Below are 23,570 nucleotides of genomic sequence, written 5' to 3'. Positions count from 1 at the left end.
CACTATATGGTGGGTGTATGAGGAGATTCACATTTCCTGCACAGCTAAGTCCATGTGAAGTTACCTTGTGCTGTATTTGACATCTAGCAAGGTCTCTGTTTGAAAGGAAAGATCTAAACTTAAAAATGAAGTGGCCAGAAGTTATGGTAAAAGCAGATAGTGTAGCTGGTTTTAAGAAAGATTTGGACAAATTCCTGGAGGAAAAGTCCATAATCTGTTATTAAGACATGGGGGAAGTGTCTGCTTGCCCTGGATCGGTAGCATGGAATGTTGCTACTCTTTGGGTTTTGACCAGGTATTAGTGTCCTGGATTGGCTACCATGAGAATGGGCTACTGGGCATGATAGACCATTGGTCTGACCCAGTTAGGCTATTCTTATGTTATGTTCTCATCTGTAGGGGCCTTTGTTTTCACTTCTTATTTTAATGTATTTTTTTTCTGGGAACTTATCAGTGTTTTTTTATAATGGGAACAAAAATGGAAGAGAATTAATGTGTGTGGAATGGGGGGGTAACTAATTTCTTCAGCTAAATAATTCAATCCACTTCAAACAGACATAGGAGAACTTGTGCACCATTCACACACCCTCCAACCAAAAACGTCAAAAGAAAAAAACTGTTCGACAACCTCCTAGCCATTCGAGCTGCAACACTCGACCCCCAACTCTACAACCAATTGATATCAACCACAGACTGCAAAACCTTCAAAAAGAAATAAAAACCCTTCTATTCAAAAAACACATAAAACCGAACTAACACAATCAGAACTGTCCCAAGCATCACCTGCAACTACTCCATATGTACTTCTAATGTCATGACAATTTAGACATAATTTATGTTATGTTATGTTTGGAATAATGGTTACATATATGAGGTTCAATAAAAGAAAATTTTCACTGCCTGTTTCTATTCTGACCATTTATTCCATTTCATGGTTATTGCAAAAAAAAAAAAAAAAAAAAAATTTTTTTACATGGGGGGGGGGGGGGGGGGGGTCAAAAAATGATGGGCCCCGGGTGCCACATACCCTAGGTATGCCACTGATAATGTGTATTAATGGTAGTAACATGCAATAACGCAGGAGAGCAGGTTGGTAACTCTAGCTGCAAAAGTTTGACCAAGGGGTTAGAGGGGTTTCATTCTACACCCCCCCAAGAACTGAGAACTTAGAACTGAGGACACTAATATTGTTAAGAGAATCCATCCTATCTAGCTGTTTTTTGAAGCTATGTAAATTTTGGCAGTATTTGCAAGATCACAGGATAAGAGGGGCATAATAAAAAAAAAAAATCTAAGTCCCCTTTTGGCCTAAGGCCTTAAACGTTGAAAGTAGAAGCAGGGAAAATATCCATTATCAAAAAAAACGTCCAAAAGGAGGGTTTTAAAAAAAAAGAATGGCCTGCCTCTACGTTCAGAAATTTAAACGTCCAAACCACCACTACGTCTACACTAACACCATATAATCAACCTAAAAAAAGCCTAAGCCCCAAATGTCCAAAACAAGGGCTTTTAGGCAAAGGAGGAGCCAGTCCTTCGCCTAAAAGCTGGATTCTGTAACCAGTGTCTGTCAAAAACAACACCGGTTACAGAATCCACCCCGCCACCCCCCCCCCACAACGATTGGGCCAGGAGAGAGCCCAAGCCCTCCTGGCCCCGCTAACAATGATCGGGGCAAGAGGGAGCCCAAGCCCTCTTGCCCCAGCGGCACCCTGATTACGTTCGGGGCAGGAGGGAGCCCAAGCCCTCCCGCCCCACGATCCCCAATCCCCCCCGAGTCCGATGGGGCCAGGAGGGAGCGAAGCCCTCCTGGCCCTGCGCTTTCCAACCCCCCTCCCACCCCACGATCTGGCCAGGAGGGAGCCCAAGCCCTTCTGGCCATGCAACCCCCACCCCCTACAAGATCGGGCAGGAGAGAGCCCAACACCTCCTGCCCAGGTGGATCCCCTACCCCCCCCCCCCCACTAAAATACGGGCAGGAGGGATCCCAGGCCCTCCTGCCCTTGAATTGACCCCCCCAACACCCTGATCGTCATCTCCCCCGCCAACCCGCACCCCCCAGGCCGACCCCACGACCACCCTCACCCCCAATCCCACCCCCATACCTTGAAAATGTTGGTCGGACGGACAGGTACCAAGCCCGCCCGTCTGGCAGGCCAGCCGGCTCCAGAATGGGGACGGATTGGCCCAGGCGGCTCAAACCCCGCCCACAGGTGGGGCCTGAGGCGCCTGGGCCAACCAGGGCAAGAGGGCTTGTGCTCCCTCTTGCCTCAAACGTAGTCGGGGTGCCGCGGGCCAGGAGGGCTTGGGCTCCCTCCTGCCCTGATCGTTGGGGGGGGGGAAGCGTGGATCGCGGCAGGGGAGATGAGCCATCTCTCCTGCCGCGATCATTGCTGTAGGGGGTAGGCAGGTTGCTGGGGCCGCTGAGCTGATTGCAGTAGCCACGATCAGCTCAGTGGCCCCATTTCGGCACTTATACCTGTTTTGACTTAGTCTAAGTCAAAACGTATTAGTGCTGACTAGGCAACCTGTCAAATATTTTGGTTATACGTGTTGTACGCCTAGGTGTAGGTCGGCCCACCTCCCGCCCACCCTTTCTCCTCCTCTAAAAATGCCTCTTTTCTCTCTGTGCGTTTAGAGGCAGGGGAAAGGCCTACGCTGGTTTTAGATACATCTAAAACCAGCTTTGAGTATGCGTACTTGTACGATCAGGCTTTTTAATCGTCCAAGTAGCCATTTAGGTCACTTTTTAGACATTTTTTTTTTGATTATGAGCCCCTAAGGATTTGAAAAGTTATTGTACTAAGGTGCGGGTGAACAGTGACCAGATCCTTCCAATATGTACTAAGAATGGATAATAACATCTTCCAGGTGAAAATGGAGAACTTGGAAAATAATTTTTGATATTAGAATTTGTTCTTAATATATTTTCCATTAAACAGTATGATTTCTGCTTATGAAATGTTTAAAAACCAATCTGGCTGAGATTCTACAGTCTACTTCATCCTTTCTCTCTTTGATCTCAACAGCTTATCCAGGACTGGCATTAGGGGTGGGCAAACAGGGCAGTTACTCTTGGCCCCCATATCACAGGGGGTCCCAAACCAGCCTGAAGTTGAAAGAGGGACAGTAAGCTTTGAGGTCCCCTCCCTAGCATCTGCCCTGGGCCTTGTCATGTCTAACACTGACCCTGATTGGTATATCCTCTATAATAAAACCTTAAGCGCGCATGAGCACTTACAATTCCGTAATCCCTGCCGCCCTGATGTGTACTTCCGTGTCGCATATGCACACTGCCTGCCTTCTGTCCCGATCTCTGATGCCGGCTGACTTTCTGCGCTGCCACTGCCAGGACACCCCTAGACCAGCAAATGCAGCAGCCGCGGTTTCATCTTGCAGCCGCAGGGCATTTGCTAGGCTGGCCCACTTCGATAATGAGAGGTGGGCCGGCCTAGCAAAAGCCCCGAGGATGCCCTGGCTAGCGGATGCTGGATAGGGGGAGCAGGAAAAGGAGAAGGGGTACTACTGGACAGGGGAGCAGGGAAGAGGTGCTGCTAGACAGGGAGGGAAGATAAAAAGAAGGGAGAAGGCCTGCTGCTGGACAGGGGGGGAGGTAAAACGAAGGGAGAAGGGCTGCTGCTGGACAGGGGGAGCAGTGAAAGTGTGCTGCTGGACACGAGGGAGGTAAAAGGAAGGGAGAATAGCTACTGCTGGACAGGGGGAGAAGGAAAGGGGTAGTGGTGGACAGCCAAGGAAAGAGAGACAGAAAGAAAGACAGACAGACAGTGGCCAAGGAGAGCGAGAGAAAGAAAGAAAGACAGACACACACATCTATTCTAGCACCCGTTAATGTAACGGGCTTAAAGACTAGTAATTTATATTCTGCATATCCTACAATCCTATGTGGATTACAAATTATTCAGGTACTCAAGCATTTTTCCCTGGGCTCCCACTCTAACTAATGTACCTGGGGGTAAAGGGGATTAATTGACTTGCCCAGGGTCACAAGGAGCAGTGCAGGATTCAAACCCACAACCTCAGGGTGCCAAGGCTGTAGCTCTAACCACTGCACCACACACTCTCAGTAATTAGGCCTTCTATAAAAATTATCAGTTACTTCATAAAATATAGAGCAAAGGAACTGATCACAATTAAGTAAAATACACAGCAAAATGCTTGCTGCCCCATAATAAACGTACTGGTTGTTTGTTCTCCCACCAATGGCCTGCTCTCCTGCCCATGATACACTGCAAAGATCTTGAAAGAGTAGGTCGTCCCAGGTTGTAGCTCAGTTATCTCAGCAAAAGAGTTCCTGCTGATAGGCAGGTGGAGTCCTTGAGTATCAGGGAGATCAGCGGGAACCACTAACACACGATAACCAGTCACATCACCCTCCGACGGAGTCCATGTCGCCCTGATCTTGACATCCGTTACATCTAAAAACTGCAGATCCGTTGGGGAAGGTACAGGCACTGACAAAATAAAACAAAGATGATTACATGACCTTGCAGTTTCATATCATGGAGTTTTTGTGGCACTTACATTAATCTATGTGTTGTCAATTATTCTGTGAGGTGAAATACAGAGATAACAATACCAATACCCAATGAAACCATTCCCATTTCAATAGCTCTGCTTCTCAGAAGTCCACCCAAAAAACTATAGCTCATTCTTATTCAAGTACAGCATTAATAATTATAAGAAATCACCTTGTGTATACTAATGGCTTCAAGAGAATCTTTCTCATTCCTATAGTACATATCCAAAATTTAAACAGGTCAAAATTCAAAGTGCTTTAACTGGCCAAAAATAACTCTTGGCCAGTTAAATTGCCTGTTCAGGGCTAGCCAGTCATTTTCAGCAACATTTAACTATCTAATGTACCTGGGGCACTGGGGGATTAAGTGACTTGCCCAGGGTCACAAGGTGCTGGGGCTGTAGCTCTATCCACTGCACCACACACTCCCATGCCAGCAAACTTTTAAAGAGCTATGCATGGGTAGGGGCAGAGAGGAGGAGAGGCACAACGTCCACTGCAAAGATGCCCTCCATCCTACCCCTTACTATGCTATTGGGGCCACTTATTGAGTTCTAAATGGGGGGGAGGGGTTAAGGGTAAAGAGTCATGGATTTGATATACTGCCTTTCTGTGGGTACATTCAAATCACGTTACATATATTATATGCAGGTACTTTCTCTGTACCTAGTGCTTTCATAATCTTTTTTTTTTTTTAACTTGGAGCAATGGAAGGATAGGGCCCCCTTTTATGAAGCTGCATTAGAGCTTTTTCTCGCCGGCCACTGTGGTAAAAGCTCCGACGGTCATAGGAATTCTATGAGCATCGAATCTTTTACTGTAACAGCCAGCAGTAAAAAAAACCCTAACGTGGCTTGATAAAAGGGGGCCTACATGACTTGCCCAGAGTCACAAAGAACTGCAGTAGAAGCTGAACGCAGGTCCCCTGGTTCTCAGCCCACTATATTAACCATTAAGCCATGCCTCCATTCTCAGGAGCTCACTGCTTTCACACAAACTCCAAGCAAAGTGGAGTGAAACGAGTAGATGTGAATCGTTTGTTTAGTCTTTTCAAAATTACTTAGATGCTACTAAATAGTAAATCTTTAACAAACCAGAGAAAATATTTCTTCACTAAGGCCCTGATTCTCCAAAAGTGCGTCCCGATTTTAGGCAGCTGTAGACGTCCTACAGCTGTCTAATCAGCCAATCGGGATGCACGTTTTTTTAAAAAAAATGCTCTCCAGGCAGGCCTGAAGGCGCCTCCGGGAGCCTAGGGAGACCTACAAGATGCCTAAGCTCGCCTACAGGCCTCAGGCTAACTTAGGCGGCCCTACGCGTCTCCCTAGTAGAGGAAGAGACGCTTAAAATGTAGGCCAGCAAAATGCTGGTCTACATTGTAAGTAGACGTGGCCGCTATACTGATCGCGGCAAGGGATCTCCCTGCTGCAATAAAGTATAGCGGCCGCGGCCGCCTTTCCCATCACCGACAGGAGGATGCCTAACTCCTCCTGTCGGAACCCCGAACCCCGGAACCCCCTCCCCCCCCAAACTCGTAATCGCCGACAGGAGGATGCCCAACTCCTCCTGTCGGAACCCCGGAACCCCCTCCCCCCCAAACTCGTAATCGCTGACAGGAGGATGCCCAACTCCTCCTGCCGGAAAGCCCAACGACTTCCCGCCCCAACTAATCTCCCTCCCCCAACTAACCTTTCAATGTTGGTCAGCTGGACGGGTCTTGCTGCCGTCCAGCCGACGGGTCTGCCTCGTGGAAATGAGACGGTACGCCCCTTCCCAGCCCATCCCCGCTAAATCTAAGGCCTGATTGGCCCAGGCTGTAGAAGCCTGGACCAATCAGGCCTTAGGCATAGCGGGTCCGCCCATCCCCACTAATCCTAAGGCCTAATTGGCCTAGGTGCCTAGCCTGGGCCAATCAGGCCTTAGATTTAGCGGGGATGGGCCGGGAAGGGGCATGCCGTCTCATTTCCACGAGGCAGACCCGTCGGCTGGACGGCAGCAAGACCCGTCCAGCTGACCAACATTGAAAGGTTAGTTGGGGGAGGGAGATTAGTTGGGGTGGGGGGTCGTTGGGCTTTCCGGCAGGAGGAGTTGGGCATCCTCCTGTCGGCGATTACGAGTTTGGGGGGGAGGGGGTTCCGGGGTTCCAACAGGAGGAGTTGGGCATCCTCTTGTCGGCGATTACGAGTTTGGGGGGGAGGGGGTTCTGGGGTTCCGACAGGAGGAGTTGGGCATCCTCCTGTCGGCGATTACGAGTTTGGGGGGGAGGGGGTTCCGGGGTTCCGACAGGAGGAGTTGGGCATCCTCCTGTCGGCGATTACGAGTTTGGGGGGGAGGGGGCTCGGGGTTCCGACAGGAGGAGTTAGGCATTCTCCTGTCGGTGATGGGACAGGCGGCCGCAACAACCGCGGCCGCTATACATATTGCAGCAGGGAGATCCCTTGCTGCCATAAGTATAGCGGCCGCGTGTAATTTAACCCGATTCTCTAGACGCCGGTTACAGAATTGGCGTTTAGTATAGGACACCTCTCCCGGGTGGCCTGCCTGGGGAGCATTTTTTTTAAAAAAACGTGCATCCCGATTGGCTGATTAGACAGCTGTAGGACGTCTACAGCTGCCTAAAATCGGGACGCACTTTTGGAGAATCAGGGCCTAAATGTGTAATTAAACTCTGGAATTTGTTGCCAGAGAATGTGGTAAAAGCAGTTAGCTTAGCAGGGTTTAAAAAGGGTTTGGCTCATTTCCTAAAAGCAAATTCCATAAGCCATTATAAAGATATACTTGTGAAAATCCACTGCTTATTTCTAGGATAATCAGCATAAAATCTGTTTTATGCTTTTGGGATTTTTCCAGGTACTTCTGATCTAGATTGGCCACTGTTGAAAACAAGATTCTGGGCTTGAATGACCTTCGGTCTGTCCTAGTATCGCAAGTAAGTATAACATTTTAAAATGGGACCTGTAAAAGCAAATGCTGTGAATGCCCCCAACAGTTGCTGCATTAAATTTACAGCTACTGTGCAGTAAAGTCTTGCATTGCAGTAACTACAAATTTTATAGCAGTTTAATAGAAGGACCATTAAATTAGGCAAATATGAGGTTAATATCCAGTTAAAGAAAAAATATCTGATTAGCTTTAGACATATATTCAAAAACATAATTGGTCTCAATAAAGTTAGAAATTAGAAAAAAAGAACAAAAACCCCAGCCTGGCAGCTTCTTTACTCTTGCATTTGTAGAATGCAGGAAAGATGAATTATATGAGATAGTGGAAAAGTGAGTTAAGAGGTGGGTTACCTTTTTTTACCACACCAGTTGTTTCTTGCTGGATGAAGATCGGGGTGCTTTCTTGGTTTTCTTCCACAGCATATATAGTAATATTATACTGAACACCAGGCTGCAACTCACTAATGGTCACAGAAGTAGCTGTGTCTGGGAGGTTGAGTTCAGTGCTGCTTCCTTCCACAGATGGTGTGTAGACTATCCTATAGCCTATTAATCAAGAACGGCAATTAAATATTGCACAGCTGGTTATAACTCTAGCTTCATAACAGTATCAAAGGTCTGCATTGGAGTATTCTTTCTGGGGGTTCCAAGTTATTCATTGCTCACAGAAAAAAATAGGCATGCATACATTTTTATCATTACCAGTAAGAACAAGCAAGTGGAAAACCTTTAACCTTACAGGGAAACAGAAACTGCAATACTTTTTTTTCTGTTGAGTTATTCTGTGAAATAAATCTGTTTAATCTCCAGAGGGAAACTGTTAATTTTTGTTACACCAAAGTCTCTATCAGCAATGGTTACATATAAACATCTATATACAAGAAACCTACAGACAGATGCAGCTACCTCCACAATTCCAGCTTTCACCCTTCACATATAAAAAAATCCATTATACACAGCCAAGCTACGCGATATCACCACATCTGCTCTGACCCAAGAGACAAACACCTCGAATTCCTGACTGAATCCTTCAAACAAAAAGGATACAACCCTAAAATAGTCTCCAAGAATATTACCTCATCCCTTAAAACACTCAGAGAAACTTATTACACTACATGGTTAAGAAAATCACAGGCAGGACCCCCTTGTAGTGACATACAATCCTGAGCAGGAAAAACTAAGAAAAATTATACAAGATTTACAACCACTACTTCAGGAAAATAAATTACTAAAAGAAATGTTCCCAGCTCCATCTGTACTGTCCTTCCGTCAGCCACCTAATCTGAAACAAAAATCGATAAAAAGCAAGCTCCCCACACAAACCCATGAAGAAGGGTAGAGAATGACACAGTGAAAAAATTGGTCCCCGTCACCGCCCCGTCCCCGTCTCACCATCCTCTGCACCGCCCCGTCACCGCCATTCCCTTCACCGCCCCGCCACTGCCACCCCATTCACCGCCCCATCACCGCCACTGCAACCCCATTCACCGCCCCGTCACCGCCACCGCTGCATACATAAAAGCCTCAAACGGGTACGATTTTAAATACTTTTCTTTATTTACGTATAAAGGAAACATTCTTTAAAACTTTAAAACTTAGTTAAATATTAGTTAATAACTATACAAAAACAAACACGACATGTACTTTTAATGCTTACAATGTTAGCCTACATGGTAAGTAGACGCGGCCGCTGTACCTAATCGCGGCAAAGATCTCCCTGCCGTGATTAGCATAGTGACCGCGGCTACGGCTGCAAGTCTCCCCTCCCCCCAGCGATCACGGCAGGAGGGCACCCAACCCCTCCTGTAGACCCCCCCCAACGGCCCTCCCGACAATCGCAGCAGAAGGGTACCCAACCCCTCCTGCCGGTCCTCCCAATGGCCTCCCCTAAGATCGCCGGCAGGAGGGTACCCAACCCCTCCTGCTGGACCCCCCCCCAACGAACCCTCCCACCCCGGAACCCCCTTAGTCTTACTTTCCAAGTTGGACCGGACGGCTCCTCACACGTATGGCCAGCAGGCTTGCCTCCGTCCAAATGAGGCGGGCCCGCCCCTACCCTGCCCAACCCACAGGATCCTAGGGCCTGATTGGTCTAGGCACCTAAAGCCACTCCCGCTATAGGAGGGGCCTTAGGTGCTTGGGCCAATCAGGCCCTAGGATCCTGTGGGTTAGGCAGGGGAGGGGAGGGGCGGGCACGCCTCATTTGGACGGAGGCAGGCCTGCTGGCCAGACGAGCGAGGAGCTGTCCGGTCCAACTTGGAAAGTAAGACTAAGGGTGGTGTTTCGGGATGGCGGGGTTTGTTGGGGGAGGGTCCGGCAGGAGGGGTTGGGCACCCTCCTATTGGCGATATAGGGGGCCGTTGGGGAGGCCGGCAGGAGGGGTTGGGCACCCTCCTACCAGTGATCATAGGGGGGCTGTTGGGGAGCTGGCAGGAGGGGTTGGATATCCTCCTGCTGCGATCGTCGGGGGGGCTGTTGGGGTAGGCAGGAGGGGATGGGTACCCTCCTGCCGCGATCGTTGGGGAGGGCTGGTTCTGTCGGCATGAAGGGCTGAGCACCTTCCTGCCGGCGATCGTCGGGGGGGGGGGCGGGTTCTATTGGCAGGAAGGGTTGATCTGACAAATGATCTGACAAATGAGGAGCCAGTATATTGGGGGGCGGAGTCAATGCGGCAACGTGCAAGTTGGATCGAGAGTTGGAGGAGACAGACAACATGGCGGAGACATCAAACACCCGGTCACGAACACGGTGAAACACAGGTAAATAGCGGTTCCTAGAAGGGGGTACATTGGCCTGCGGGGACAAATCTTTTGTCCCCGTGTCTGCGGCGATTTGGCTTTGGAGTCTCCATAACCCGCAGCCAAACCGCAGCCACGCCGCAGCTCCCTGCGGGGATCGCTCCCCGTGTCATTCTCTAAAGAAGGGAATGGCACACATCCTTGTGGTGTGATAAACTGCAAACTGTGCAAGCACATCTCAAAGGATCCCACAGTCACTCATATGGGAAAAACATCCAGCATAAAGGGATCCTTCACATGTTTATCTTTTAACTAGTGTTTTAGCCCATTACATGTGTTACAGTAACGGGTGCTAGAATAGCCCCACCTATACCTTGACCCCACCCATACTCTGTTTCTTCCATGCCCGGGCCCTGCCTCCCACTAATCTCAGTTGCACCACCTCATCTTTCACCATTTCCGTAGTCCTCTGTACCCTTTTGGCCCTCATAGATCCTCCACTGCATTTATCACCCTTTTAGTCCCAGCTCCATTCCTATCTATCCTTCCTTCCCTTGCCTCTAAGACCATTCTTCCTTTCCCTATATTCCATCCCCAACCAGCTTCTCTTCCTTTTTTACCCTTTCTCTTGTACCCCACCCCAAAGCAGTACCCCTTCCTTCTTCCTGGGAATCCCCCCTCCGCTCAGCTTCTGTTATTCTCCATGGAGTCCTGCTGACCTGCTCATTCCTGCTCATGATTTTATTTCCATCTTCTTTTTCCTAGGAATGTCCAGCATTCATTCATCATTTGTATATTCCTTCCTTCCCCCTACCCCAGGTTATCTCCAGCATGTCGGTCCTTCATTCAGCACACATGTAATTTACAGCATGTCACTCCTTCTTCTCCTGCTCCCTTGATCTTCAGAAGGCCCCGGAAACAGGATGTTCCGCTGTAGGTGGCGTCCGACTCGCCACCAAAGCACCCCCAGAACCTTTCCTCACAACAACAGCACAATACCCGCATGGATCCCTCGCCCTGCTGCTCCCATAGCAATGGCAACCCCGACACAGCTCTCTCCCGGCAGCAAGCGCACCCCAAACCAAAGCAAGATCGCATCACCGCTTCTCCTTCCAGACGGTAACGGCCACCTTCCGACCAAGACTGTCTCTTGGCAGTGGCGGCGATCAAGACAGGCTGCCAGCGTCGGCGCTTTCCCTCTGCGAGTCCCGCCTCTTTTTTCAACTTCCTGTTTCGCTCCCTCTTCCGCTCACCTTCTCCCTCGCGGTTCAGTGTCACTGAGGCTTCCTTCGCTCTCCCGGGCCTGTTCTCCTTCCCCTAAGTCTCGGCCCCTCACTCCGCGCCATCTAGCGCATGCGCACTCGTGCTGCCACATACCAACAGATCAGGGATCAGGGAACATGCGGCGCGAGTGTGCATGCACGCTTAGCGTTTTATTATTATAGATGTGGTATACATCATTCAGTGCAAAGAAGCATATTACATTGGTGAAACAAGCCAAATGCTAAAGACCAGAATCAGCTTACATAAATATCATACTAACAATTGCAAGACCAACCGGGATGTCACTTCTGTTGGACAACACTTTGGAAAAACTGACCACTGCACCAATGATTTTATGGTAAAAGGGAACTTTAAGACAATCCAAGATCATAAAACCTTTGAAATTAAAATGAAATATTTTGATGCCTACCACACAGGACTTAGCAGGGATCTGGGCTTCTTTTCCCACTTCTTTTAAGACTGCTTTGCCACCTCTCTATCTCCTGCTCACCCACCAGTCCCTCCTTTTTCCTGTGAAACTTTCCCTGAAATGCTTTCATGTTTTCCTTATATATATATATACTGATATTTGTCAACATCTGTTTATTTCTAATCTGAAGAAGAAGGGTTACCTTTGAAAGCTCATCATAAAATGCATTGTTAGTGCAATAAAAAAGGTATTACCTTATTTCCTTTGGGTTTTTTTTTTTTGTTTTATTTCTATATATTATCTTGTTACAGTAAGAGAAATATGGAATGCCAAAATACAAAAATTATAATTAAGCATAACCTCCACTGCCAGGCATTTCTATTATTCCATATTATTTAGACCTTTCAGAATCCTGAAATGATTAAAATCAAAATAAAACAAAATAAACCTATCTTCCCCCAAAAGTTATATATATATGTATATATATATATATATATAGGCTATCTGTTGAAAGAAGTATTTTCAAACGTACCTGTAAAAGGATTGTTATCTGTTCCAAACTGAGATTTGATTTTTGATCTTGTGTTACATTAGTTTGTAAAATGGGAAAAAAGTTATGCTGAGAAAATAATCAAACCTGTAATTGGAGCTTGTGGTCTGGCCCAACTGATGGTGATGGTACTGTCATCCACACTGTCTACAGCATGCTCAGAGGGCGCGTCTGGTGCTGTTAACATTAGAGAGTAAAAAGAAATGCACAAAGAGTTGAGTCCATTTTATAAAGACATCATGGACCCCATCAGTAGGGGTCCAATGTTTATACACAAACCCCCCAATTCTATATGTGGCACTCAAAATTGGATGTGCAAATTTTGGGGTGTGCCCAATTTACACATGCAATTTAATTGAGCAATGAGCCAATAAACACCAATAATTGGATGGCAACAATTAGAATTTAAGCATGTGTCTTCCTGGTCAGAATTCTATAAAGATGTGTACACCAATTTTTCCACATGAATCTGAAAGGGGGCATGGGGGGTCTAGGATGATTCAACATAGCCCTTTCAGCGCGGCCATTTCGACGCTGAATTGGCTAAGATGAATCTTCCTATACCTGGCAGTCAGCTCAGGGGCATCACAGCAGAACCTGACCTCATTTGGGGGGGGGGGGGGGGGTGATGCCTTCCCACCGTCCAAACTAGTGGGCTATGTAAATGTGACAAAAACATGGGCAACTTACAGCATTCTGTTATGCATGTAAGTGGGAACATTGCCCATGTCCTACCCATGCATACATCCTCTTGCATTTACGTAAAGGGGCATAATCAAAAGGTATGTCTAAGTCTGATTCGGATGCATGGCACTAGACACCCAAAGTCGGCAGCGGGAAAATGTCCATTCTCGAAAAATTATTTTTTTTGAGAATCGTCTATCTGGACATCCAGGGTATTGTTCGTTCAGACCGACAGGTCTTCTATCTTTACACCACATTCTCAACCAAAATTTCGTCCAAGCCCCAAACATCCAGAACAAGACCTTTTTGATGTGTGTGTGTGGGGAGGGAAGCATTGTGATGGACTGGCTACCCAGACATGGCAACAGAGCAGTAGGGTATCTTACAGGGCACTGCTGTGAACTTCACAAAAAGGGTGCCACATAAACATCTCACCAGAACTCCCTTATAGGTTATGGTGAGCCCACCAAAAAGCAATGTTACTTACCGTAACAGTTGTTATCCAGGGACAGCAGGCAGCTATTCTCACTAATGGGTGACGTGATCCAATGGAGCCCCGATACCTCACAAACAGTCTTGCTTGAAGAAACTCGAAATTTCGAGTCACCCGCACCGCGCATGCGCGAGTGCTTTCCCGCCCAGCACAGGGCGCATCTCCTCAGTTCAGATAGCTAGAAGAGAAGCCAACCCAGGGGAGGTGGGTGGGACATGAGAATATCTGCCTGCTGTCCCTGGATAACAACTGTTACGGTAAGTAACATTGCTTTATCCCAGGACAAGCAGGCAGGTATTCTCACTAATGGGTGACCTCCAAGCTAACCATAATGGGATGGTGGGAGAGTTGGCAAATTAGGAGAATAATTTTGCAATACTGTTTGGCCAAACTGTCCATCCCGTCTGGAGAAGGTATCTAGACAATAATGAGAAGTGAAGGTATGAACCGAGGACCAAGTGGCAGCTTTACAAATCTCCTCAATCGGTGTCGATCTGAGGAAAGCTACAGAAGCTGCCATTGCTCTGACCTTATGGGCTGTGACTTTACTGTGAAGGGGCAATCCAGCCTGGGCATAGCAGAAAGAGATGCAAGCCGCCATCCAGTTGGAGATGGTACGCTTAGAGATAGGACGTCCCAACTTGTTCGGATCAAATGAGATGAAAAGTTGAGGAGCAGTTCTGTGTGGTTTGGTGCGTTCCAGGTAGAAAGCCAAAGCACGCTTACAGTCCAGAGTATGAAGAGCAGATTCTCCAGGATGAGAATGAGGCTTTGAAAAAAACACTTAAAGAACAATAGATTGGTTGAGATGAAAGTCCGAGACAACCTTAGGAAGGAATTTCGGATGAGTGCGAAGAACCACCTTGTCATGATGGAACACAGTAAAAGGTGGATCAGCAACCAAGGCTTGGAGCTCACTGACTCGTCGAGCAGAAGTGAGGCCAATGAGAAAGACCACTTTCTAAGTGAGATACTTCAGATGAGCCTTGTTAAGAGGTTCAAATGGAGGTTTCATAAGCTGAGAAAGAACATTGAGGTCCCAAACCACTGGAAGTGGTTTGAGAGGAGGATTGACATGGAAAAGTCCTTTCATGAATCTGGAAACCACAGGATGAGCAGAGAGAGGTTTCCCTTGAAGAGGCTGATGGAAACAGAAATTGCACTGAGATGGACTCGTATGGAAGAAGACTTGATGCTAGAATGAGACAGGTGCAAAAGATAATCCAAAACCGGTGATAGGCCGGTACATAGGCCGGAAAAGGAAGATCAAAGCCGCGGGGCTGCGGCCACGTGGCCTGCCCGGTTGAACCAACGGAATAAATTTTTTTTTTAAAAACAAGAAAAGACGACAAGAATCAGCGATTAAGAGCAAAATAACCCAAAACCGTGGACTTTAGAAGGCACAGAGAGTCGAAGACGGACTTCTCGGCTCCGCGGAAAAGTAAGAACTGAGGAGACGCGCCCTGTGCTAGGCGGGAAGGCACTCGCGCATGCGCGGTGCGGCCGACTCGAAACTTCGAGTTTCTTCAAGCAAGACTGCTTGTGAGGCGTCCGCATCGGGGCTCCGTTGGATTACGTCACCCATTAGTGAGAATAGTTGCCTACTTGTCCTGGGATAACCCATTATACCTACCTGTCTACAACCCCAGTAGTCCTTATAGTTGCAGGTGCCACCAATATGGCAGTACAGTAGGGTTTTGGGGGGGGTTTTAGTGGGCGCACATGTTTCACCCACATGCAGTGTTAAGAGTGGCTTATGGGCCTGTGTCCTCCTCTCTATGGTTCTCTAGCCCACCCCCCAGGCTATTTAAAAGATCTGTGTGCAGCTCTACTAGGTTTTCCTATACTAGATGCTAATGTTCTGGAGACAGGTATAGAGGAGTGCGTGTGGGTCTTTACTTTGCCTCTGCAGTGGTTATCTGGTCACTTTGGATACTTTTTGGGCAGTTATACCTGCCTGTTCTTCAACCACCGGTCCATGGACGAGTGCCAGTCCACTGAAATTTCCTGACGGTCCACAGGGACAGCACGTGCATCAGGCCCAAAACAGTGTTCTTCAACCGCCGGTCCATGGTGCGATCGATGCGGCGTTATCTTTGAGCCAGCTCCCTCTTCCTAACTGATTCAGTGCACAAAGCCACGGGCAGTGGCTCCTACGGGCATCCAGCGCCTGAACCGGAAGCCTTCTCTCTGACGTTGCAACGTCAGAGGGAAGGCTTCCAGATGAGGCAAAGGACATGCAAGGTGCAATTAGTACTATTATGGGGGCGGTGTCTTGGGTGGACATTGGGTAGAGATAGGTGGGGTCTGGCCCACGACTTAGCCCAGTGTTCTTCAACCGCCGGTCCACAGAATAATTTTTTTATTTCTGCCGGTCCATAGGTGTAAAAAGGTTGAAAAACACTGATCTAACTCACAACATATTAGTTCTGTCCAGGAATTCTACTAAAACATTCAATTATCCCTGTAGGACGACTAAGTCTAGGTCAGCTCACATCCAGCCCCAATCACTCTTCCAAATATACCCCTTTCAACTCTGGTCGCACAGCGGCATTCATAGGTCTAAAAAGTCCCTGGATATGTCCAAAAAATAGGTTTGATTATATCGGCACTTGGGCGACCTGTCTTTTAGGTCGTTCAAGTGCCGACTTGGGCGGGCTTTTAGACGTGTTTAAGTTTTGATTATGAGCTGTCTAGTGTACAAGTTGTACGCAATGTTATAAAATAGAACTTACATGTAGGTACTCCGCTGGCACTCTTGTGGGTAAGTATTAGTATTCTATACACTTATGCACACAAGGGGTGCATAAATGTGGGCACTTGGATTTAGAATTGCCCTTCATGGATTTAGAATGACATCAAAAACATTCCTTAGGAATGCTTTGGAGGGTCAGTTGTGACAATGTATTGATCGGTTTCAATTCCAAAAACAGCTAAAAACCCAAGGGGCTCATAATCAAAAGAGAAAAACATCCAAAAACCTGCCTAAGTCAGCACTTGGACGAACATTTCTCAAAAATGTCCAAGCCTCGAAAATAAAAACGGGTTTTAGATGTATTTCCATACGACCTAGGCTTTCATAGTGCTGCTCAATGTCCAAAGCTAAACGGGGCGTTTCGGGAGGCGTGTTGAGGGCGGGAGTTGAGCGGGACATGGGCTGGCTTAGACTTAGTCATACAGCATGTATAACCGAAAGTTATACAGCCCAGGATCTACGGAACTTGGACGACTACTTCGCAGGGCTTTAAACTAGGTAAGTTGGGGGAGGGGACCTACTCATATACTGGTGTGGAAAGGAACTATCCTGATGGGATGAGTCGACACTCTGCTTCCGAGGTAAGGACCCACTTTGCAAACAGTTCTCTAGGAGCCACACAGACTCAGACAGGAAAAGCCTTACAGGGACTTAGCAAACACAAAGTGTGGAGGGCCATGTATGTTAATGCACACAGTTTAGGCAACAAAATTCTAGAACTGGAAACTGAAATAAGAGATGCCAACCTAGACGTGGTGGCGATATCCGAAACTTGGTTCACGGACGCACATGGGTGGGATATGGCTATACCGGGGTACAATTTACTTCGCCAGGACAGAGAAGGCAGGTTAGGTGGAGGGGTAGCACTATACATTAAAGAGGACATCAAAACCACCAGGATCACAGACGTCAAGTACACCGGGGAGTCCCTCTGGGTAAACCTGGCAAGAGGTGGCAAAAAATGCCTGTATCTTGGTGTGGTATACAGACCTCCAAGACAACTGGAAGACAAGGACGCGGAATTAATTGAAGACATAGAGAATATCACTCTACGGGGCGACACTGTACTAGGGGACTTCAACATGCCTGATACAGATTGGAACACATTTTCAGCAACAACCAGCAGCAGCAGGAGGCTTTTGACCTCCATAAAAGGAGTACATCTCAGACAGATGGTAACGGAGCCCACTAGGGCCCAGGCGATCCTAGACCTGGTACTCACCAACGGGGAAAGCGTCTCAGAGGTCTCGGTAGGAGATACGCTAGCTTCCAGCGACCATAACATGGTGTGGTTCAACCTTGGGAAAGGATTCCCTAAATCAAGCACAAAAACAAAGGTACTCAAATTCCAGGGCACCGACTTTACCCGCATGGGAGATTTCGTTCATCAGACGCTGCAGGACCAAGCAGAGACCGGTAATGTGGAAACTATGTGGTCGCACCTGAAATCATCCATACACGAAGCAACTAATCGCTACATTAAATCAGTAGATAAACGGCAAAGAAACAACAAACCCCAATGGTTCACTGAAGAGATTTCGCACCTCATTAAGGAGAAGAGAAAAGCATTTCTTTCCTACAAACGCACACAGAGAAGAGAAACTAAAGTAGAGTATAAGACCAGATCTGCAGCGGTCAAAACAGCAGTTAGGGAGGCCAAACTTTGAGTGGAAGAAACTCTGGCAAAAAACATTAAAAAAGGGGACAAATCCTTCTTTAGGTACATCAGTGATAGGAAAAGGAACACAGACGGTATAGTACGCCTTAGAAGATCGGATGGAAACTACGCGGTGGCGGATTCCGAAAAAGCCGAACTACTAAATAAATACTTCTGCTCAGTCTTCACCTGCGAGGCACCGGGATACGGACCACAGTTGAAGGCAAAACAAAACGTGGAAGACCCGTTTCAAAATTTTGAGTTCACACCTGGGGATGTCTACAGTGAACTGACAAGGCTCAAGGTAAACAAGGCCATGGGACCGGACAATTTACACCCAAGAGTGCTCAGAGAATTGAGAGATGTTCTGGCGGAACCGTTGGCAGTGCTCTTCAATCTCTCACTAAGTACGGGGAAAGTTCCGTTGGACTGGAAAATAATAATAATAATAATAATAATAACTTTATTTTTGTATACCGCCATACCCAAGGAGTTCTAGGCGGTTTACATTAGATTAACAAAAAATTACAAGTGGTTTAAAAACAATTGAACAATATTAGAGGCAAGCAATAAATAATACGTGGTTCGAAAACAATTGCATAAAAAGGGCTGCAAGGCTGAGGCTGCGAACTATAGACCGGTAAGTCTCACCTCAATAGTGTGTAAACTCATGGAAACACTAATTAAACATAAATTAGATACGATCTTGAATGAGGGTAATCTCCGGGATCCCAATCAACATGGATTCACCAAGGGTAGGTCATGCCAGTCCAATCTTATCAGCTTCTTTGACTGGGTAACAAGAAGGCTGGACTCAGGAGAGTCCTTGGACGTCGTATACCTGGACTTCAGCAAGGCTTTTGACAGCGTCCCACATCGCAGGCTGGTGAACAAGATGAATTCGATGGGGCTGGGAAAGACTCTAACTGCATGGGTTAAGGATTGGCTTAGTGGCAGACTTCAGAGGGTAGTGGTTAACGGTACCCTCTCTAGAATGTCGGAGGTAACAAGCGGAGTGCCGCAGGGTTCAGTCCTTGGCCCACTCCTCTTCAACATATTCATTGGGGATCTGACTCAAGGGCTTCATGGTAAGGTAACCTTATTTGCTGACGATGCCAAACTATGCAATATAGTAAACGACTACAATCTACAGGACACTATGGAGCATGACCTGCGTACTTTAGAACTTTGGTCCTCGATCTGGCAGCTGGGCTTCAACACCAAGAAGGTCATGCATCTCGGTAACGGAAATCCGTGCAGAACTTACACCCTGAATGGAGAAACTTTAACCAGGACTACGGCAGAACGAGACTTGGGAGTAATCATCAGTGATGACATGAAGGCTGCCACTCAAGTGGAAAAGGCTTCATCTAAAGCACGGCAGATGATAGGTTGTATCAAGAGAAGCTTTGTCAACAGGAAGCCTGAAGTCATGATGCCATTGTACAGAGCCATGGTGAGACCTGTGTGCAATTCTGGAAGCCACATTACCGTAAAGATGTGCTCAGAATTGAATCGGTTCAGCGGATGGCCACCAGGATGGTCTCGGGGCTAAAGGGTCTCCCGTACGAAGAAAGACTGAGCAAATTGCAGCTCTACACTCTCGAAGAGCGTAGGGAGAGGGGAGACATGATTGAGACATTTAAGTACAGCACAAGACGGGTCGAGGTGGAAGATGATATCTTTCTTCTCAAGGGACCCTCGACCACAAGAGGACATCCGCTCAAACTCAGGGGAGGGAAGTTTCGTGGAGACACCAGGAAGTATTTCTTCACGGAGAGAGTGATTGAGCATTGGAACAAGCTTCCAGTGCAGGTGGTCGAGGCACGCAGCATCCCAGACTTCAAGAACAAATGGGATACCTATGTGGGATCCCTACGAGGGTCATGCCAAGGGATAGGATCACTAGGGTATGGACTTGAATGAACGGGTCAGTAGAGTGACAGTATAAATACAATTATACTTTAGGGGGTCAGTAGACTTAAGAGGGTGGGTAAATAGTGTGGGCAGACTTGATGGGCTGTAGCCCTTATCTGCCGTCATCTTTCTATGTTTCTATGTTGTGACTTAGACCATGTAAAACATGGTCTAAGTCACAAAAACCCACCTAAACTCACCAGATAAGCACTGAAAACACATAACACAGACCCCCACACAATACCCCAGTGATCACCAACACCCCCCCCCCCATAAATATTTTAATCACAACTTTAAATTTCAGCCTCCAGACCATCATCACCTGTCCGCCTGGCATAGGAAAGCCTAGTCGTCCAGCCCAGAGGCAGCTTAAGTCGTCTTGGGGGGTGGGTTAGGGACCCATGACCATAAGCCCCTGTAATCACTGCATTGATATTTAAACATGTGCACTGCCCTATACATCCCCCAAACCCTTTTTTACTGGCACATAAGTGGCTCCTGCAGCCATAAGGGCTATTGGGGTGGTAGATAACTGGGTCTAGGGGATTCTGGAGGTGGTTTGGGGGGGCTCACCATCACCTATAAGGAAGCTGTAGTGAGGAGAAGCCATGGTAACCCTTTTTGTGAAGTTCACAGCAGTGCCCTATAAAGTACCCCACTATTTAGGTGGAATGTCTGGGTGTGCAATCCATCACTTTGCAGACCCCTCCCACGTCCAACAGGGCTTGTTCTAGGCATTTTGGACTTGGACGGAAAGTTGGACGAAAATGGGGTATAAAGATGGATGATTTAGTGGCGTGGACAATCAGATCGGCAGGACGTATAATTAAACGATTTTCGAAAGTAAATAAAAGTTGGACATATCTTTCGAAAATATGTCTTAGGCTCTTTTTAACTTTGGACGACTTGTGAGATGGACGTAAACGGACTTAGACGTCCCTTTCGATTATGCCCCTCCAATTGTTTGTCATCGCATTCTTAAGACTTAACAGTTCTTTGAAAAAGAAAAGATAGTTCTCCCCTGTTGAATTTTAAGATTTTAGTTTGTCATAATTATTATGTTTGTTTTAACTCAAGTGAACCATTTAATTGTTAAGCGGTATAGAAATTTTTAAAAAAAATAAATAAATAAGTCAAAATTATCAGATGCTGTAGTTTTTGCCAATACTGTTTTTATGCCTCTGATTAGACAGTGAGGTCACTACAAGGCTAGAGTTTGCATCTTAGAGAAGACTTATCACCACAGGGACATTTATTATATTTTCATAAGACTGACAACTTATCCAGACATCTACTAAAACGCTACTGGTAACTTAAAACAGCACTTCTAAGTGCAATACTTACCCGTTGTCTGAGATGTCGACAAGATCAAATCAGTTTCTCCTTCTTCAGTTATCTGGTAGACTTGGATATTGTACCTGCGACCAGGAAGTAAATCAGGGATATTGACAGAAGTAGCTGTGCTGGGAAGATCTGAACATCAAAAAGAAAAGTAATTAAAGAAAAAAAAAAAAAAAGAGTTAGGACCTCACTTTAGGAATCTTTTTAGAACTTTAGTAGCTATGTTCTATGAAATGAAGACACACAAGAAAAAGTTCTGACCAGATAAAGCACCAGAAAGGTCTAGATATAAAATTCTATGCTGAAAGTTAAAAAATAACATGCCACCAAGTAACAATCATGTACTAAACAGACAAATAAATGATTGATTGATTTAACAAATAGCTTATTTATTGGGGGCCCCTAACTTGTTTTCCATCTCTGAAAAACAAACTTCATCTTTATTATCACCCCAAATCTTTCTCACCAGACTGCCAAGTCCAGCTGCAGCTACAGCAGCAAACACCAGATATTCTAGCAGTGCTTGCACATCTCCCCACCCACCCTAACAAGCTGATACCACCAATCATGCAAGTGTTTCATCCTTATCTGATATCTGTGCTGTTTGGATGTATTGCTGTACTACATCAGTAGTCCGCTTAGGATTTCACTTGCAAAAACTTTCAAGGCTTTGCATCAAGTAAACTGTCCTTATCTTGTTTACAAGGCTCCTTTTCGCTTTACTAAGGTGCGCTAGCGTTTTTAGCGCACACAGGATTTTAGCGCGCACTAAACCCGTGCTACGCTTCTAGAACTAACGCCAGCTCAATGCTGATGTTAAGGTCTAGCGTGCGCAACAATTCAGCGCGCGCTATTCCGCACGTTAAAGCCCTAACGCACCTTTGTAAAAGCAGCCCTAAATGTCAGCAGATAAATACCTGAATGGTTCATCCAGTCTGCCCAATAGTTACACACATTATAAATTCACGACTAAATTACTTTTTTTTTTTTGTATTCTCTCAAATCCTCATTCAGGCCTTTGGAAACTCTGATTTGTGAAAAAACCACAGTTACTTACCGTAACAGGTGTTATCCAGGGACAGCAGGCATATATTCTCACATGTGGGTGACGTCATCTACGGAGCCCCGATGCGGACAGCATTTCAAGCAAACTTGATTGAAGATTCAAGCTTGCTGGCTGCACCACGCATGTGTGCCTCCTGCTCCACTAGAGGGCGCATCCCCTCCTCGTGGTCTCCAGTTCACATATCTAGCAAAGAAGCCAACCCCGGGGAGGTGGGCGGGTTGTGAGAATATATGCCTGCTGTCCCTGGATAACACCTGTTACGGTAAATAACTGTGCTTTATCCCAGGACAAGCAGGCATGATATTCTCACATGTGGGTGACCTCCAAGCTAACTGACAAGGGATGGAGGGAGGTTGGCAATTTAAGAAAATAGGTTACGTAAGACCGATTGGCCAAACCGGCCATCGCTCCTGGACAGTGTATCCAGACAGTAGTGTGAGGTGAAAGTATGAACCGAAGACCACGTGGCAGCCTTGCAGATATCCTCGATAGGCGTGGACCTGAGGAAAGCTATCGAAGCTGCCATCGCTCGGACCTTATGTCCCGTAACTCGACCGTGCAGCGTGAGACCAGCCTGAGCGTAGCAGAAGGAAATACAAGCAGCTAACCAATTGGATAGGGTGCGCTTGGAAACTGGGCGCCCCAACCTGTTGGGGTCGAAGGACAGAAACAACTGGGGGGCCGTCCGATGAGACTGGGTGCGTTGGAGGTAGAAGGCCAACGCCCGCTTGCAGTCGAGAGTGTGAAGCGCCACCTCTCCGGGATGAGAGTGGGGCTTGGGGAAGAACACAGGTAGAACAATGGACTGGTTGAGATGAAAATCAGACACCACCTTAGGCAAAAACTTAGGGTGAGTGCGGAGGACCACCTTGTCATGGTGGAATACCGTGAAAGGTGGGTCAGCTACCAAGGCCTGCAGCTCGCTAACCCTTCGAGCAGAAGTGAGGGCGAGTAGGAAGATCACTTTCCAGGTGAGAAATTTAAGATGACACTTATCCATAGGCTCAAATGGAGGTTTCATCAGTTGAGCTAGAACCACATTGAGATCCCAAACCACCGGAGGCGGTTTGAGGGGAGGATGAACATTCAGGAGCCCCTTCATGAAACGGGAGACTAAGGGATGGAGTGAAAGAGCCTTCCCTTCCAGGGGCTGATGAAAGGGAGCGATGGCGCTGAGATGGACTCGAATGGAATTGGTCT

At 47.0% G+C, this 23,570-nt stretch overlaps 1 protein-coding gene across 9 annotated transcripts in view; it reads right to left on the bottom strand.

The window, feature by feature from the left end:
• The window catches only part of FN1 (fibronectin 1), a 361,029-nt gene that overhangs the window by 162,440 nt on the left and 175,019 nt on the right, over positions 1-23,570 (bottom strand). For all 9 annotated transcript variants that reach the window (XM_033945944.1, XM_033945938.1, XM_033945939.1 and 6 more), the window contains exons 16-19: positions 21,308-21,436; positions 12,545-12,634; positions 7,828-8,022; positions 4,197-4,469 (exon numbers count right to left, since the gene is read on the bottom strand). In XM_033945944.1, the coding sequence (XP_033801835.1) occupies positions 4,197-4,469; positions 7,828-8,022; positions 12,545-12,634; positions 21,308-21,436 (687 nt within the window). The remainder of the gene's footprint in view (positions 1-4,196; positions 4,470-7,827; positions 8,023-12,544; positions 12,635-21,307; positions 21,437-23,570) is intronic.

This window comes from Geotrypetes seraphini, chromosome 5 (assembly GCF_902459505.1).
Source record: "Geotrypetes seraphini chromosome 5, aGeoSer1.1, whole genome shotgun sequence".
In the NCBI taxonomy this organism is placed as follows: Eukaryota; Metazoa; Chordata; class Amphibia; order Gymnophiona; family Dermophiidae; genus Geotrypetes; species Geotrypetes seraphini.
Note: the sequence above shows the minus strand (reverse complement) of the source record. Positions and strands in the feature narration are given on the sequence as shown.